This window comes from Brachycentrus maculatus, unplaced genomic scaffold, assembly GCF_059751285.1.
Source record: "Brachycentrus maculatus isolate JH-2025_06_01 unplaced genomic scaffold, ASM5975128v1 h1tg000206l, whole genome shotgun sequence".
Lineage (NCBI taxonomy): Eukaryota > Metazoa > Arthropoda > Insecta > Trichoptera > Brachycentridae > Brachycentrus > Brachycentrus maculatus.
The window spans coordinates 747,775-768,090 of NW_028280957.1; the positions used below are offsets into that span (position 1 = coordinate 747,775).

General features: G+C 35.6%; 1 protein-coding gene and 1 long non-coding RNA gene across 2 annotated transcripts; one reads left to right on the top strand and one right to left on the bottom strand.

Moving 5' to 3' along the window:
* Window positions 1-6,715: 6,715 nt before the first annotated feature.
* On the bottom strand, window positions 6,716-10,274 carry LOC148307148 (uncharacterized). Its single transcript, XR_015837893.1, has 6 exons — window positions 10,218-10,274; window positions 10,059-10,139; window positions 9,530-9,783; window positions 8,704-8,793; window positions 8,521-8,609; window positions 6,716-8,376 (listed from the first exon to the last, which is right to left on the bottom strand). It is a non-coding gene; the product is annotated as an uncharacterized LOC148307148 (long non-coding RNA).
* A 2,159-nt stretch (window positions 10,275-12,433) lies between these two features.
* On the top strand, window positions 12,434-19,864 carry LOC148307149 (uncharacterized). Its single transcript, XM_088263852.1, has one exon. The coding sequence runs from the start codon at window positions 12,793-12,795 to the stop codon at window positions 19,540-19,542; it is 6,750 nt and encodes a 2,249-aa protein (XP_088119978.1). The 5' UTR covers window positions 12,434-12,792; the 3' UTR covers window positions 19,543-19,864.
* The last annotated feature ends 452 nt before the right edge of the window (window positions 19,865-20,316 follow it).

Here is a 20,316-nt window from a genome sequence, read left to right on the forward strand (position 1 = left end):
TTTATCTCACAATTTTTTTTTTAAATAACACTGAAGGTCAAGTATAATAGCGCATTGTCAAAAAAATTATTTGATCATTTGAAAATGATGACTTTTGACTTGAAGTCTTTTGCCGGCAATCGGAAGACACATCTCTCTACATCGCGATGGATAGTTGAGAATATTTTGTATTTCAAAAACATTATTAACTCCGTGATATGGTTGATAAAACACTCTCCTTATCATTCATTGTTCCCACTGTATAGTACCACTCAAAATAATAGTTTTGAATTATTGAATATTACACAAAAGTGAATGAGAATGATGATAGTTCTCATAGATAGAATCTCATTTGCATTGATAAAGCATACAACCATGAGAGAGATGATTGTACTCAGTTTTTTCAAGGGTTTTTAATATGGTGATCATAAGGGGTGCAGGTTGTTCTATAAAAATCATAATGACTTCATTTATATTTTTAATATATCTGTAATTTTAACAACCACATTGTATTGTACTGGAACGACTGTAAGCTATGTGCTGATAATAATGTACAGCTAGAGAAACAAAATTAGAAGCGTCCATTCTCTTCAAACCAGCCCAGCTTTAAAATATAGTAAATGTTACACCAACTCTTATAGTCAAAATTTGCGAGTTGCGAGTGAATACCTTAGATTTTTCTATATTTTTACTTACAATTACGCCAAAAACGTTACTAAGTCACGGAAGAAAAGCGTTTGGCGACATTGAAATTGAAGGAAAAAAGTCCGAAGAATTACGTTATATACCCCTAGTAATGTCTTCCTTATTATCATCATCAATTTGTAATTTTCATAATTTAATAAAATATAAAGTAATTGCTTCATTAATACAGCGGTTATTTGTAATTTATGTGTGGTTCAAGCACTATCTACCCTCTGATTGCAAACAGCTATATATGGTATCAAACGTTTCGACCAATAACACTAGTCTGTTTTTGGTCGGAAATAACTATGCACCGTGTTGCCAATAGAATGAAAATAGAAACGCCATCTAAGTCTGCTTTATTCCCATTCACCTTAATGTGGAATCTCACGATGATAAAATATTATTTGAAAGATGTAGATAATCTGTTACTTTTTCAGAAAATTACTCTTTCGTGGACACTTCTACTTTTGTTTCTAGACAATTCCTTCTAGTTTGTCAACTTCTAGCATAGTTTTCAGAATCATCTCTTTATATTTTCTTTATTTTTTTGTTTTAAAACATATCATTCTTCGTATAATTCCTTTTGATTTTCACTCTTCAAGCTTTTTACAATCCAGAATCATTATTTTTTTTCTTTTGTATGTATGTATTTAGAGAAAAAACTTAGTTCATTGGAAATCATCATAATTTGTTAGCTGTTTTAAAAATTAAGCACCAATTTGGACTGTGTCTTATCATATAAAAACAAAGATTTTATTCTAATTGTCTGATAAAATGTCTAAAATAATTCATGACGTAATTGACAAATAACAGATCAGGTTCTTTGATCTTACTTGATATTTTTTTTTTAAATATATGTAGTGGAACCTCGATTTGGTTAACTCAAAGCCATTTTTTAATTCTAATTGTTTTTCCACAAAAAATTCCATCAACGGATATTGCACACGTTTTTTTTAAAGAAATGAAAAAAATACCATATTGTGTCATTAAATCTTTTAACATTGTAAAAAATAATACAATTTCTGCGTCATTAAACCTGCTATTTTTCTGCAAATAACTTTGAAGAAAAAATAATTGTGTAGAAATATTGCTAAAGAAATCCGCTAAGTCATGTATGGAAATTAAAGTAAGCCTATTTGCTGATATACCTTTATTTTACTTTTTAAACTAAATTTCTTAGTCCGTTGAAGCAGCTTTAATCGAGGATTCACTATGTATGTATATTTGCACGCAGTTAAAAAGTTGTGATTTTATGAAAATTTCCTTGAAAATTACGTTTTACGTTATTATGGAATAGTTAAATTCTTTTACGTCCAATTTTCCTCCAAAAATTGACTCAAAAATCTAGTTACAAAAAAAAATCATAATGTAAAAAACAGTTTAATTGCAATGAGCAGATCTGCGTACTTTTCGCGTTGCCAAATAATCTTTTTGAAGTTATTTGAGAATGAACGTTCTCACTTAAAGTACATATTCTTGCTGTGGACCTAACGAGTAAAATGACCGGCTTGAATTGGGCATTCGATTATGTCTGATGGATTGGGTTGTCTTTTAGAATATGCACAACTTTAAAAAAGGAAAGAAAACATTTTTCTATATTTTGTTTTCAATGAGACCCGGGTACGTTCAAACCTGCGTTGTTTAGTCAAATTATAACATTCATTAAAACAAGTGTTACTTAGGTTTTTAAACGAGTGCTACTATTTTTTACTACTACGAGAGTTTTTGACTTGAAAGCGAAATAAATGAAAAAAACTTGCGGATTTTTTGAACTTATGTTTATGTGTTCAAAATGATTCACTTCCAAAAAGAATAAAGGCAACCAAAAACAGATAAAATATTATTAAATGATTTCTTCTTCTCTGTATGGAGAATGCATATTCTAAAAATCGACATGACGCATTTATGAATTTATTGTATATGTATTAAAAAAAACATTCAATTTCTAATTGTTTCTTTTTATATTTGGGGAAAAAAGTAGATAAGTCTGAAATTATCATTTTGAAAAATTATCAAATAAATCGCAATAAAAATACCCTATGTTTTTTTAGTTACTTTTAACTTTTCTGTAAATTCTGATTTATGTTGTTACTTTTTTTAAGTTATTATTTTTCATTTTATTACATTTTTCTTGATTATTTTTCAAAATAAACAACCATAGATACAATAAATTTAGTATATAACAAGTGAAACAAAATTTCCATAGTCTTTTATTAAAATGATAAATAAATTTAAAATTAAGCATTGTACTTATAATTTTCATGGTTGAACTGATATAAAATTGGTTACATTTTCTTTATTTTTTCCTTTAAAATCTCATTTTCTGACTTATCTCCCGCTTTGCTAACTGTAAAGCATTTTTTTTGTGGTGGAATTTTAAGCAATATCTCTTTTTTCTTTTATTAAAATATTTTTTCAACTGTTGAATGAGCATTGCTCATTTGAGTGTCTTTTGTTCTGTCAGAATAATAATTTATGTAACTTTAATATACTTGCGGCTATTGTAACAGTCTCTGCGTTGAGAGAACAGGAGCCGTACACTCTCATCGGTGATGTTTGTACTTGAATATTATGTAACGTTTAACTAACGGACGGCATCCATTTGCCGATCCTTTTATTTTCCATTCTTAAATAGTAGTTTTGAACATGTATTCCCGTTATTTTTTAGATTTCTCAGTGTAATAACGGAGTATATGCCCAATTTGTTACAACACGCGATAATTGTCAAAAAATATTGTATCAACGTTAATAGGTGTAATACTTGTGCAGCCAGCCAAGATCGCAACAAACGCACACCGGGCAAAGCCGTCTCCGTAATAGTTCTGCACGGCCGTCTCAAATAGAAAAAATATTCTAGTGTGTTTTGTTGCGTAGAACTAGTGCGATGAGACATTATATTGCATTGTATAAAATGGGTTAGTTAACAAAAGTCCTGCGTACTTATGCAAAATCGATATGTACTTAGACAAACCTGTGTAATACACATTAAGACATGTATTTTACTCATTCTGTACTTATGTCATATGTCATTTAACCTGTTTCATGAAATGTAATATCACTAATTACGGAAGCTCGCATGAAATTGATTCTAAATGCAATGAAATGTCAATCGAGCAGTCGAGCGTATACCCAAGTTAATTACACATTTTTGCTGACGCCTTGAAATCTTAACAAAAATATTTGGTGTAAACTGGTGTAAGTTCAGAAGGATATTAGCTATCTTTAGCTGTACGCTCTTTGCCGCGCAAATTGTTATTATTGCTACACAGAGAGTCAAAAAAGTGGCAATGTACAGCAAAGCGCTTTTAAAGCGAAGGTCTTTTGCCCGGTTTATCCCGAGCGATGTCAGGGACTCCCCTAATTCTGTGGTAGAGCCTAATGCGGGAGTCTTTAATTTGATGCGAGCGGAAGTAAGTGGCGAGCGGTGTGTGGGAGGTATCTGCTGAGGTAAGGAGGCAGCCTGTTTAGTGTGAGTGGGGGCCGCTGTGCTCCAAACATAGGTTAAGTTTCCTTACTGCTAGCTGGTTGCAAGTAAAAGAATAATAATTATATATATTATATCTTGTATTCAAATAAATTTATTGATGCAAATTATCGTCTTTTTTATGCTTACAACTATCCCAAATCAAATGTAACCCATTTTTGCTGTTAAAACTTTGTGGTTCGCTCATGTATTATTACGTGTTTCTGAAGTTGATGACAGCAATGGTGTGACTAAAACGATGGGTGGTAATGTTTTATTGTGGTCAGACGATGACAATTCTCATTATAAACATAAGAACATGAGGTGTGAAAATTATATCACATGTTTTATGTGGCAGTAAAGATAATGACCTCTTGCATCACCAGAATGTGTGCATCATGCAATGTAAAAATTTACATTAACACTTTGTATAATAGTGAGTGTATCCTAAACAAAGTACATACTAATAATTTTGGTATAAATAACAAATATTTGACAAGGAATGACTCCTTCCTTTGAGCATATTTTTTGTGGAGTGGAATAAATTACATGCATCTGTGAATATATATTATGTGCCAATATAATACATGGTATAAGTCATATTAAGAAAAATGTTAAGTGCGCTTGAGATATTTTGCAAAAATGGCACCATAGTAACATAGCCAAATATTATACAGTAATGCCTCGCATAATGAAGCTGCACACAAACGTTTCTGTTTGCCCATTACCTGACTCACAACAAACCTCATTTTATACAGCGGACTGTATCGTAGTAAAGAGCTGACAACTAATAAGATCCAAGCAGTTCTAGTCCAGCAGCATGATGAAGCTCTAAGGGAAGTAGGAGGAGCAATCCAATCAACCATTCTCAACTGCTGCCAGCAAAGACATCCTGGTCAAATGGAGAGAGTTACTAACACTCACTATCCAAACGCGGTTGAAGCTGATTTTACAGTGCCATATTGCAGAAAGAATGAATTTTTTAATAAAATGCATTTCACATAACAAACTTTTCGCATAATGAACTTGCTCTAGGAACGAATTAAGTATGTATGCGAGGCATCATTGTATTATGAAAGGATGGTATAATGTGTTTCAAGAAAAGGTAATAATATTTCAAACATTTCTCAAAGGTTGTCAGAGAGGATGCATGTTCTAAGTGGTTTGCTAATTCATTCCATAGTCCGGCAGCTTAAACAGTGAGAGAATTACTGAAGAATGAAAGTGTTTTGTGTGAGGCTTCTGTGACGGTTCTATGAGCCTTTTTATAATTTATAGATAGGTAGCTAGCCTAGTCTATAAACCCTCCTCCTTTCTCATCCGGTCTTGGGACCGGCAATGGCGGAGTTTGAAATGAAAGATATTGCGAGGTGGGGATGACGACAAAGTTGATACTGGAATGAGCATATAAACAGAATGTCAGAAGACAGACTTCCGCGTATCGCCCTTCCAGGAAACCCTGAAGGACGCAGACCCCCAGGTAGACCTCCAAAAAGGTGGAGAGATAGCTGGGAGTCAACATCCCAAGAGCGACAGGCGGAGGCACAAACTGATCCTTAGGATGTACAAAAAGAAGAAGAAGAAGAAGAAAGTGTAAGCACTGCTTTGAACAAAGCCATTTTAATTTGGTGCAAGTAGGTGATACATGGTCATCTTGTTAGATGGAAAATAAAGCGAATGCTGTCATGCTAGTGACTAATTACATGAAAATATGGTGTTCAGTTACCAACCCAGTTGGTTATTGCTGACGCAAGATGTTATTTGATGGGACAGTATTTTTTGCGTTGTGCTTGAGCTATTCGTAATAAAAATACAATTTTAATCGTGTCGGGTTGTGGTCCCGTGGTCAGTTTCGCGGACTCTTAAGTCAGAGTTTCTCGGTTCGAACTCACTCAACCACAATTTGATACCTATTTCTAATAATGAGCCGCTTAGGCTCACAGAAATAGTATGGAATTAAAATGTTTGTGTAAATAATAAAAACACAAATATATCTCTTTTTTTTTTCAAACCCACCGAAAGTAATAATGTTTTTAAACCAGAACATCCGCAAACTACAAACGCTGGACCCGGGTACACAGTTTGAGAATCTATGGTAATCCGTAGTTTGATGGTGTATGGTATTTGGTTTGACGTTTGACTTGACATTTAGCCGGCGGTGTGTGATTTTCTTAGTTAAAACAAATAAAACCGTAAAAATTCCGCGAAACATGACCAAAGATTATATACTAGTAAAGATTGATATCTTTGTCAAATTAGTATGGTAAATGATTATACGTGTTGAAAAAAATCAAGAAAATTAAATATTCTCACTATTCACACTAAAAAATAACCTACGCAGAAAAGTCAGCTGATCGATGCACTCGACAGCCTCATAGAGACAAAAAGGAAGAAGAAGCTCAAATGTCAAAATCAAAATAACCTAAAAATGCCATCGACATGAAACTCTGTAAAATGCGTTTCGTCATTTTCCCGCCTTTTCAGGAAAATGGCAAAATACGCATTTTACAGAGTTTTATGTTGATGACATATTTAGGCTATATTGATTTTGACATTATTCAATGAAATTGAAAAATGAAAAAATCATTTAGCTGGTAAAAAGGTTTATTATATCCATACTTTGACTGAACCGGAAGGTGAACCAATTACATACTCGAGTTGTTAGAACTCTTAGTTCTCTTAAACCTATAACCTTCTGGATCAAATCAAAGAAAATTACAATATTACAGGAATATATAAAATTATTATTGTACTTAAAATTACACACACAAAGGGCACTTGTCCACTACCCAGAATTTTACCCTCCGGCAGTCAGGTTTTGAAAAGTGAAAGCGACTACGACAGTGTAGCGTGATCGAATTTACGCGCAACGTGTTCACGCACCTATCAAGAGCTCCGATCCGAAGAAAGATGGAGTAAAGCACAAGCCAATCCAAGCCAATCGTCGTTTAAAAACGCTAACTGACGTGCCGGACGGTAAAATGCCGTGTAGTGGACAAACGCCCTAAGGGCCCTTGTGCACTACACGGAATTTTACTGTTTGGCAGTCCGGTTATTGCAAATAAAAATGATTTCAACGGTTTAGCTTTAGTGATCGAGTTCATGCTAACCATGATCGTGCACCGATCGAGCGCACCGATCCGGAGAAAGACGGACAAGTGCACAAGCCAATCATCCGTTTTTTCATGCTAACCTGACTGCCGGACAGTAAAATTCAGTGTAGTGCTCAAACTAGGTCCCAAAAAGCCTTCTTGTTTACAACTAATGTGCATTACTTTAAACGAAAGTGCTTAAGGCATTACCAAATATTGTATTTATGTTTCATATCAATAAAGAAATATTGTTAAATACATATATCGAATTGTAAAGTCACCAGGAATACTGAAGAGTTTTCTTGGACCTATATATTATAGAAATGTACTTTTAGATATAAATAAATAAGATCGGCCTCATTTGAACAATTTTAGAATAACACAGTGGTACCCTGATCACACAATAGCTATAGGCTTAAGGCCAAATAAAATAAATTTCTTTGTAGTTAGAACAATACCCTTCAGATCTGCATGTTTAGCACCACTTTCAAAAAAAGAAAATTATTGAGGTTGCTTGTAAGGTGTGTAAAGCCCTTTTATCCTAATAGTTAAAGTGTGATCGAAAAACATTGCAATTCGATAAATCCATTTCGTAAATTGAAATTTACATGAGGACTCATTTCATAAAATATAACAATTATGTACAAGTTTTTACTGATCTATCATTATTATGATATATCATAATAATAATATATAATTTTATATTCTTTTGTTTTTAAATTGGTAAATAATATGTCATTAATGCCGGGTTTCAGCCTAATTAAGTATAGTTATTTTTCAATGGTTACTGGAGAAGGCAAAGCAGAGTTTAGCCAGTAACGTGTAGCCCTTAAGTCCTTCTGTATATAAAGCGATAGCAAGAGCTTTATCTTTTCAGGTATATCATCTACCTTTTATGGCGATGCGATTGTTTGATCTGACATTAAATAAATCTATAAGGAATCAGATTTAACAACGAAAGGTATTATACTAATACTTTCCCCTCTTAATATCTACGAGCAGCAATGTGCCATTGTTCAAATGTTGTCGATTTCTTTTGAACATATCGAAGTTGCTTCTTCGTCTTCATCGCCCATGTTCAGCTTTTGATTCCTTGGAGTCAGATTAGAAACTCTCGATTCTCCAATAAAATTGACAAAACGGGTGGCTGTACTCCTAAAATAAATTATATTGCATCAAATGTAAAGTAGTAAAATATTTTAACATAGAATTCCACAGAAACGTGTATAATATTAAAAGGTGTGTATGAGAACGAATGAATAAGAAATTTGATAATTACATTAATGGGAAGATACATACCACATGGTTCAGTAGCTAATAAAAAGGGTCTGCTAGCTGCTGATTCCATTGGATAGCTCTGCTAGTACTCGGTAACACGGAATAAAGAGCTGAAAAATTTAACTTAATACCAAGACATAATATATTGATTTTAAAATATTATTGAAGTAAATAAATGATTTCACAAAAGAAAAAGATACATACACCGGGGTTCAAGAGTAAACAAAGAGGCTCTGCTAGCTGCTCATAATAATTAGAGAGCTCCGCTAGCACTAGATAACTCGGAACGGAGAGCTGTAAGAATATAATTAAATTAATATTGGGTATGTAATAGAGCCACAAGAATCTATATACATGTATATGAGAAATAAAACCTCGATAAAATGGACTAATTGGAGAGAATGGGTTAGAAAATAGGTTTAAAATAAACATTTTTTTCTTGTTCAAAATATGAACACTGTATTTAGATATAAATAAACAATGCAAAACTAAAAAAAAAATATTGTCTTCGAACACTCGTCGTGAAGTGATGTTGCTGTTTGATATCGATACGCTTTCAGTAATCCAGCTTTGAAATGTTTTGTTTGCACTCTTTCAAAAAACAACAATTTTTTTCAATCAACCCTCTAAATTTACGAAAATGCATACAATATAGTAGAACTTCGTTATCTGACGAGTAGTTGATAAATGTTATTAGATCATCGAGATGCGATCTTAACACTGAAAACTTAATTTTTTGCAGTGTTGTTTCTTCTTTGCTATCTTCGCTTTTATCCTCTCTTCTAAGGTTCCCTTTTTCTGCTATTTCACTTTCAATCATGATACAAGGAGAAGTACTTCTTGATGACTGCAACTACCCATTGTAAAACATCCTCCTCACCACTTCGGCATTGTTATGTATTGTCCTATAGAAATCAGGATATTCAAACCCTTCTAAATCTGTCATTGTATATATATATTGCGTGTAACATAGTACAAAAAAATAGCTAATAAAATAAGCATAATAAACATCAACAGATAATTAACTTACGTCGTATTTCGTTGCTAAAGAATACTCGTTTAGCAGAGGCAGGTTGAGGAAAGATCCAATTAGTGATAAATTTAAATCTAGCGCACTGATATTAAATAACATCCCTTTGTTCGTTCGTTCACAGGGAAAATGTATATCTCAAACATCAATTCTTGATTTGGATTCTCGAAACAAATTCGATTCTCGAAACTCAAAAACAAAAACGAAGATTCGTTTTGTTATATAATGCCTGATTGAAATCTTATCCATACACCCTGAAATAAAAAAGAAATTTGTAAAAACCATTACAATTAAAATATAATAACATAAATATGTAATATTTTGAATAATTTTAAAATTAACCGGAGAAAACAAGTGCGTAGTAAAATGGCCGTCTAAATTCGGTTGAATTCAAGATTAAATATACGAAGTTCTGAGTTACATACAAACTATAAATAATAATTTTAAAAAAACATTAGTTTAACGTTACACAACATAATGAAAGTGATAATGCAGAAATGATAAACATCAGCAAATAATTTAAACTTACGTTTCTTGCACAATATATGTTTGGCAGTGAAACATTGATTCCTTTTGGATTGATATAGAATGCCTAGTTGAAATCTTACACCTGAAACAAAACAGAGATGATATAAACTAATAATATTTGTATAAACCATTTTATTTCAAATGATTCCAAAAAAAATACCCGTGATAATGGAATGGTCCACAGACTAACTATTTTATATAAAGACCGCCAACTACCTCGATTTTTTATGGCTGGAAGTGATATTCGCCAGCGGCCGGAAGTGACGTAAACGGCTAGAAGTACTAAGCTCCCGGCTGGGCGTGACTTCGCCGCGGCTGAATGTCAAATCCACCCGCCGAAATATTTATCATTCATTTTTCAGGTTAAATGGTATTTATATTGAAATTTGTTGTATAACATATTTTCAAAATTATAATTTTAATATTACAAAGAAGATATTTCACCATCTAAATTTATTCATTTCAGTGTAAACAAAAATAGAAAGGTCACGGCTAAAACGCGACATTTATAGAAAGAGTTCAGGCGATTAATAATGGTTACTCAACTCAGCCTTACAATGGTAAATGGTAATGGTAACTTTTTTGAAATTATTATCTCAAACTATGTATAAATTTAAGGCTTTTCAACAAAAACAAAAACGATAGAATTTTCAAATTACTATATTATATTTAAAATTCTAGAAAATACAATATTTTAAAAGGCCGGAAGGAGTGCCCACCACTTTCTGAAGCTATGTTTCTTAACGGGGGTGCCAGCGCCCCTTTGTGGGCGTTTTAGAAGTCTGGCTGGGCGTTTTTAAATTTTTTGCATTTGGGGGGTGCTGCAGAAGTTCAAGGGAGCGTTGTGTTAAGTAAGAAAAACTACACTTTCATACGCAAAATTTAACTTTAACTTTGGCATAATACTCAATATTATGAAGTTCTTCATAGACGGATTTCTATTTTTCTATCGATAATTGTCTATAACCATAGTCTGTCTATATTTATTTGAAATATTTGAACAACTTGTTGGTATCTCGTATTTTTCGTTCCCGTTTTGGTGTTTTTGTTAGTGTATTAGTGTGTCTCGTCATTTTCTGGTCGTCTTTTGAACAATCTGACGTTTACGAGTCGACCCCCCCTGGAATGGTCCGCAAGCCAACGGGAAAACGGCCATCTTGGTGAAGTTTTGTTTACCTACCGAAATCATATGTTTTGATGGTTGGGGAGGGGGTAAACCACAGTTGAAATGATAGAAGGTATTTTTAAACTCGTATTGTTCTGCGCATGACGTCATAATTTAGCCCATTCAGATCCTCGGATACGTCATTCGGTAAATAGCTACTGCGCAAGGTCTATCGAAAAATTTATTTTTTTCCCCTTCATACCCTTCTTACCGCAGGAATCAAAGATGGCCGCGAGATATCACAGGCTGAACATGACTCACCATTATTTTTTAAATGACAATAGACAATAATATGCAAAGAAGGGTAGAAATGCATAAAATCAGTAAACTTCTATAGAATTAGACAATAATTATCGTAATAAGAATATGGGCGTTTGTCCACTACACGGAATTTTACCGTCCGGCAAGTCAGTTAGCGTTTTAAAGCGACGATTGGCTTGGATTGGCTCGTGCTTTTGTCCATTTTTTTCGGATTTTTTTTCACGTTGCGCGTAAATTCGATCACGCTAAACTGTCGTAGTCATTTTCATTTCAAATTTGTCAAAACCGGACTGCCGGACGGTAAAATTCCGTGTTGTGCACAAACGCCCTATATATATATATATATATATATATATATATATATATATATATATATATATATATATATATATATATATATATATATATATATATATATATATATATATATATATATATATAGAAAAAATATGAGACTTTCCGAGTGAAAAATACGTAAAAAGAATACAAATGTAACTGAGTATGGGTGAAGCTAAGAAACCATTACTAAAATGCCTAAACCCTTGTTATAAATGTCCTTTAACGTTTTGAATGAAATCAATAGTTATTGGTGTTGAAATAACTGCCTTAATAATAATAATAATGGCCAATTTATTCAGTGCCATTTTCGTGAAAAATCTTGTCCAGGACGCTTTACAATGTAACATTTATATTATACTGTAATTAAACAATACCATCATTTCGATTAGAAATAAAACTTGTTTAAAAATTATTTTAAAAATATGTATTACTTCTACCGCTGGTTTTCATAATTTTGCTGCCGAATTTTCCGACTTCACATCCAGCCACGGTTTTTAGGAGGAGTCAGCCGTCTGTATATAAATTAGCTCATTATTTTGCGAATTACTTCGCGGATTACTGTGCCTTGTTTATGTTGATTTTTTGTCGTTGGTTATTATTAATCATTATTCAGATTTATAATCTTTATCTTGCTGTGGTCACGGTGAAAAAATTGCGTTGTATTAATAATAATGTAATAATATTTTTAGATAATTTATACAGTACAATTTTCGCAAAATACGTCCCGTGCTTCAGAATAATTTTAGAGAATCAATTTTTTTTATTGCTGGTGAGATTATTTTTGGATTATTCGATTAGTAATGTGCCGTTTACTAAAAATAACTGCCTGACATTTTTTTCGTCATACGTTTTACCTATAAATAAAAGATTCTTACCTCATTGTGATAGGATAAATAATATGTTGCGAAGTAAAATGACCAAATGCGTGTTGTGTAAGATTTAAGGACCATTTGACTCTGAACAAGTGACAATGAAATCCAAGAAAAAGAAGAGACCCAAAAATAAAGGGAGCTCCTTGAAATTGAATTTTCATATACAATCTAAGAAAACATTTATGAGTATATATAAACAATGCGACGAGGAAACTTTACAGGAGACTCACGCTCAATTATTTAAGGAAATAGAGGATGGGATGATTAGAGGTGAAGTAGATAGTGTGAACAGATTGTTTAGAGTCCTAGAGTGGGTGACCGGCGAATCACCAGACGTCCGGAACAAACTAGCGGAGTTGGTAATCCTGGCTTGTAATCTAGAAAAAATTGACATCCTGAAACTCCTCTTTAGCAACTATGGGCCGGCAATCCTCTGTCAGCTGTCCACGGAAGACCGCGAAGGCCACGGTGTGTTGTATTTCGCTCTCCGTTCTAGCAATGTGGATCTGGCGAATGAACTCCTCTCCCAGTGGCCGTGTGGGGAGCGACAACTCTCCCTGTCTTATGGACACCTCGGCTTGAACAATGTCATCCTGAGTGAAGAAATGGACGACTATGTGCACCGTAAACTACTCGCAACCCGCTTCTTTTCCGACGCTAAAACGGCACATCCCGACATCTCCGATACGAAGGGAAGATTAAAGATGCTTCTGGACAAAATCACCTGTCTGACAAGCGAATACTCTGGCAAGAAAGTAGATAGCAAGTTTATGTTTGTTGCCAAAATTGTGACGAGGAACATCATTATATTAAAGCACCAACTTCAGTCTACTCACTCTTCGGTCCCGTGGGTGGAGATGGAATTCTGCTTGGTTTGCTTTGTGACGGCGCAAGTTAAGAGAACAGCACCACCGTTAGGTTGTTTCGTCATAGACAAAGTAAGCGTATTAAATAAACTGAATAATTTCTCCAAGCCTCTAGCAGATTTGCTAAGAAACATAGAAGGCGGAGATTCGAGTCATCCGCTTCGGCCGAATACGGATAGAGCTGCCACGAAGGCGGCTATACTGTCCGAGCATCCTGCGCTAGTAGACTTGTACGAGGATTACGAGGAGATGAGAGACATGTATTCTCTTCAGATATTGGAGAGCTGTATAGATATGATTCGGCAGGTGGACAGCGGAACTAGAATCGGACAACTGATCATCACCAGAGCGCTGCAGATAATCGGAGAGAATCTCAAGTGTACCATAGAGACGCCCAAACTATCTCAATCCACGTACGATCTCCTGTTGCACTCCCTCCCGAAGGAAACCCAGAAACTTCTCAAGGACATACGCAACTCTCTATCCCACTCCAACTTCTTTGACAATAAAGGGAACCGATATACTGATTTGTACTCCAATGTTCAAAACGACGTTAAAATGGTTGGAATATTAATAAAAGAAATTATTGGCACTAAAAAGTTAAACAAGCTTCGCTCATTATTGTCTCAACTAATGAAATTCAACACAATAGATGAAATTTGCGAATTTGCCATGAAATATAATAGCTTAAATGAAGGAATAGATTATGAATATGATAACAAAATAACAAAGGGTCAGGAAATCAGGAATCTTGTTGAAGAAATCAGTGGTAAAATTGTTGAAAAAACTCCTTCAGAAATTAAATTACTATCTGAAATTTATGAAACTATTGAAAAAATTAAAATTACCCAAAAAGACATTAAAAAAGAGTATGCCACCGGATTACATTACCTACAAAACATGCATACACTTTTGTTGAGGTATTCTACGACCGCCACCAAATCAGATGAGAATTTTATTAGAGGACTGAAATATTCCGCTCATAAATTGCTTGAAAATTTGAATTCAGATGCTTCAACTTCCGATGGCCATATTTTAAAGAAACTAATTTCCTTATTAATGACATTCTATCAGAGCGCGAGATGTAGAATATCTGTCGAAAGCGATGTGAAAATTAAAATTCTTATTACTAACATATGTGACATTGCTTCATATGGAAGAAAAAATGTCAATTGGATAAATGAGTTTAGAGTTCAATTGGCAAATTCCAGAAAATGTCATACAAATATTAGGAACAAGAGTAGAGCTATAAACACTGATGTAGCTCAAAACTTTGAGAGCCTACTAAAGGAAAAAATATCCCAACTTAAAGGGATTTTAGATGATTTTCTCAAATGTTACAAATCAAACAGAACGCTTCCGGAATCCAAAAAAAATAATGATTTACCCTTGTTTAAATTATTTGCCCAGATGAGTTTAACATACCCTGATACGAGAATGGACAAAGAATTGGCAGTAGAGATTTTAGTGTTGGATATTCTGAACTTGTTGAATCAAGTCGATTGTCTCCCTAATAATCTCCTCTCTCTGGATGATGATGTTCCTCTGCTGACCGGAAGGTGCCTACGCAACTACTTGGCCCACGGAAACAGTTTACTAAATATACTCCACGATGGTTCATTTACTCCAGTACTGATCAACGCTATAGAACTCACAGAAAAAAACATTACAAGAAATAATAAACTAGGTAAAGTTCAAACTTGCAGTATAAAGGAATTAGAGGTGAAATACAAATCAGATTTAAAAGTAATCCAGAATCAACAGGAAATGTATGATGCCGCAATTGCCGGAAACATGAATGAATTTATGATTACATTAAAAGCGGGAGCGGACGTGTATTCTAGAAATCATGAGTTATCGTCCGTTGTTCATCTCGCCGCTCGAGGACCGAGTTTAGAAATTGTGCAATTTCTGATAACTAACCGCGCAAATTGCAATCTTCGGAATGCGGAGGGGCAGACTCCGTTACACGTGGCTGCAGCTTGCGGGAGGGAAAAGGTTGTCCAATTGTTTGTGAAAAAAGTCGGATTATACATTAACGAACAAGACTATTTGGGGCAGACTCCTTTGCATTTAGCTGCCATGAATGGACACGAGAAAACTATCAGAACATTACTGTCTCTCGGGGCAGACACTGCCAACAAGGAACGCGGAGGAGATTCTCCCGTTCACTACGCAGTGAGATACAATCACTTGGAAATTGTTAAACTTTTGTTGGAAAATGATGTCACTGTGGACAGTAATGAAGTGAACGGCGGTTTCACCTCTTTACATGTCGCTTCTGATATGGGTCATCTCGACATAGTATCGTATTTGATAGCTAATCGCGCCAATGTTAATGCTAGAACGTCAAGGGGAGCCACTCCCTTGTTTCTAGCGGTTTTCCAAGGTCACTTGCTTGTTGTGAAAGCTTTGGTTGAAAACGGCGCTGTTATTAATGCCAGCATTAGCGATGGTTGTCCATCATTGTGGTACGCTGTAGAAACTAAGCGTGAAGATATAGTGAAGTATTTATTAGAAAAGGGTGCCTCTGTAAATATATGCGATAATGGATTCTATCATACGCCTTTACATATGGCTGCAATAAATGGACACAAAAGAATTATGAAACTTCTGATCGATGCCGAGGCTGACGTTAATGCTGTAGAGCGTGACGGCTTGACCCCGCTCATGATTGCAGCGAGGAATGGTCACGAGGATCTTCTGTTACTCTTGTTAGAGCACGGCGCCCACTTGGAGAGTAAATCTAATACCAGATCATCGGCTATACATTTATGTTCGGAACAGGGTCACGATCACATACTCAAGATATTAATGGACAAAGGGTTAAACGTGAATAGTAGAAATCTACATGGCGTGACTCCACTGCACATAGCGGCAAATGGTGGACATAGAGATACAGTCGAATTTTTACTAGATAATGACGCTAATATTAATCTTCCAGCTATTACGGGTGCGACTCCTCTGCACTGTAGCGTTATAGAGAGTCACGAAGGTGCTACCGAGGCTTTATTGAAACGAGGAGCCAATGTTCACGCTACAGATGCTAAAGGGTACACGCCATTACATAGGGCTGTAAAGAAACCCAACAATGAGAAAATTGTAAAGCTTTTAATAACATACGAAGCGGATGTTGACGCGAAGAACCCGTATAACTATCGTACTCCATTACACATTGCGTCCTTCTTGGGTCATAGTGAAGTTGCTAAAGTACTAGTCCTAAAAAAGGCTGACGCTAATGCTGAAACTTTAACCGGTGAAACTCCCTTGTATCTGGCAGCTCGAGGAAACCACAAATCTGTAGTCAAAATATTACTCAATAGTGAAATAAACAAAAAGTTTTCCAAAATGAATCTCTCTCTCGCATTGTGCTATGCGGCCAAACATAACAATAAGGAAATACTTGATTTGTTAATAGAGAAAGGAGCCGATGTAAATGCTGACGGAGGACAACCCTTAATAGCTGCCATTTCAAACGGACACAGATCCGTCGCAATGTCCTTATTAAATAATAAAGGTATAAAACTCGATGTCAAAGGTTATTGCACTCTGATGCATTTAGCTGCGTTGAAGGGAGATTGGAACATCGGCAAAGAGCTCATTAAAAAAGGAGTAGCCGTCGATTCCCATTGCGGGGATGCTACGCCCCTATTTATTGCAGTAAGAAATAGTCACAAGGAGCTCGTGGATGTCCTTTTACAACATACTCGCATTGACGCCGTCCCGGAATATGCATTTCTGTTGCACGAAGCGGCCGCAAGGAACTGTTCCGAAATTGTCAAGCGTCTACTCCTTTGGGGAGCTAAGCCCGATGTCAGAAGTGAAAAACTAAACGGAACACCGTTAGAAGTCGCAGTTCATTTTGGTCTTATAGAAAATGTTGAAGTAATGTTTGAATTTGAAGGTAATTTGAAACGCGACATCAGTCTACTGCTACACATTGCTTCTCAAGGCGGGAACATAGAAATGATCAAGTTCCTGACGGGGAATGCAGAATACGATGTCAACACCATAAATGCTGCCGGATTAAAGCCGATACATGTTGCGGCTGCCTCGGGTTACAGGGACGTCGTTCAGTTCTTCCTGGAGAAGGGCTCAAGCCCGGATGAGCGAGACGAACATGGCTGCACTCCGTTATTGTGCGCCGCAACTGGAGGACACCTTGACGTAGTCAAGTGTTTGATAGAAAACGGAGCCAATATGCATGCGGAAGATTCTAATGGCATGCAGCCTATTCATATCGCCGCTCAATACGGGAGCACCGATGTTGTTATAGCTCTTTTACAATCTGGTGCCATATACAACTCTTTGGATAAGCGCAACAGAAACCCCCAGAGCTTGACTGAAAATAATGATGTTTTAAATCAATTTGAGTCTGTAAAATCCCTATTTAAAGCTGTAAAATGTAATAATGTTTCCGCAGTAAAACATTTAATAGAAAATAAAGGTGTTATCGTCAACGCTAGGAGTTTACAGAGCTCGACGGCTCTCAATCTGGCTGCTTGGAAGGGTTATGAGGAGATATGTCATATTTTACTGAAGAGCGGAGCTAATCCTAATGCTACTGGAAAGGGAACATGTGCTCCTCTACACTATGCATCGCAGAGTTCACATCTAGGAATTGTCAAATCTCTTCTCACGAGCGGTGCTATATATGACAGTCAAACTGAAAGTGGAAAAACATCACTCGACTATGCTATCGAACAAAATTGTAGATCTATAGTCGATTTGTTAAATCTCGCGCATCGCGCGTTTACCGAAGTTCGGGAATGTCGTCCTAAGATAGTTCAAGATCTAAACACAATTGAAGATACTGACACTATCAAAGCCGTACTAAACGCTAGAAATGTCGATGGCAATACGCTCGAAGTTGTAGCTATTCAGAGTGGCTTCCCTCGATTGGATTTACTAACCCAAATTCTTCAAGAAAATATTGTCCTCACTTTGAAAATAGCGAATATTTTGTGTCTGAAGGAAAGTTACCCGAAAGCTTTATGTCTATTAGAGAAGGCTTATAAAGAAAGAGTTCAAATATTAGGAGAAGACAATCCGCGCACTTTAGAAATACAGCGAAAGATCGGGTATGTTCTTTATAAACAATCAAAATATTCCGAGGCTTTATTGTTATGGGAAGAAGTTCAGCGAAGACAGAAGACAATTTTAGGCGCAGATAGTGAAGCTTCCTTGAAGACCAGAAGCAACACCGCCGTATTGCTACATAGATTGGACAGAAACCGAGAGTCCTGGCAAATTCTAGAAGACATTATTCCTAAACTGCAGAAAATTCTAGGTGAGAATCACGAGGATGTGTATAGTGCCAAAAGTCGCGCCGTACTTACTCTGGACGCCTTAAAAAGGTACGACGAAGCTCTAACAATGAACGATGAAACCTACGGTCGCTGTCTTCAATCCTACGGGGCTAACAGTCCCGCCACCCTCGTGGAGTATAACAACAGAGCGATGGTGTTATGGCATCGCGGGATGTTGGACGAGGCGTACAATATTTATCAGGAAGTGTACACTACGCGACAGAAGGTATTGGGACCTACACACTCCGACACCTTGAGAGCTCGCAGTAACATGGCGGGCGTGCTGCACACAAAGGGCAAGGCGGATGAGGCTCTCGTAATCTATAAACAAGTGTTAGCTCTGCAGAAAGAAGTTCTCGGGTTGAATCACATCGACACTGTAAGGACCCAATCTTGTATGTCTTCGCTTTATTTCACCCAACAGAAAATCATCGAGGCGATGAAAATGCACAAGGAGAGCATATTTCGCAGGAAAAAAATATTAGGAATGGACAGTAAGGAAAATCTAGATGACGTTTTCGAATCGATAGAAAAATATTCTGAACTAATCGGTCATAATATTAGTAATGTACCCGATACAGGTGAAAAACCTAAAGATTTACCTGTGGACCCAGCTGTTTACCAGAAAATTCTGTCTGTGCTAGATATTTTCCTAAACCCGCCTTGTGATTAAGTTTTCTGTAGAAATAGGCACCCGTGCATGATCCCATTTTATTTGGAAATACATAATACCAGTCTCAAACTCTTCTACTTATTGCGGATCATAGATACTTGGCGTAGATTGTCACACACCTGAAGGATACAATAAAAGGATGTGTGATGGGAAATCTGAAAACAAGCATTTTGATTATGTATTTAAAATATCGGCACTACTTCCAACTCATTTCACTAACCTCGCACAAATGTATAGATTGTGACGTCATATAGCTTCGCGAATGCGACGTAACCACACCTGAAGGATACAATAAAAGGATGTGTGATGGAAAATCTGAAAACAAGCATTTTGATTTTGTATTTAAAATATCGGCACTACTTCCAACTCATTTCACTTACCTCGCACAAATGTATAGATTGTAACGTCATATAGCTTCGCGAATGCGACGTAACCACAAATGGTATTCACAACATTATATGTATTTGTCATTTTGGCAATTTCAAAAAGTAAATTGCGACACATTCGTGTATTTTGTCAAATTCTGTTGAATTCTTCAAAAGGTTTTTTTTCTTATTACACAGCAAATGATGATGGAGTGCGGTAATGCATTGCGATCATGCGTACTTCAGGATCTTAGAAATAAAGCCAAATGTTCTAATATGCGTGACATTAATTATACAAATAGAAAGTAAAAAAAGTTTTAATACCGTTTACTTATATTAAAATAAATTATGACAAAGCAAACAATATCTAAAAGTAAGCGAAAAATCTGTTAATAAATACTTATAACCT

What these genes read in the sequence shown, in the direction of transcription:
- LOC148307149 (XM_088263852.1), top strand. Translation starts at nt 12,793, where the DNA reads ATGAAATCCAAGAAAAAGAAGAGACCCAAAAATAAAGGGAGCTCCTTG.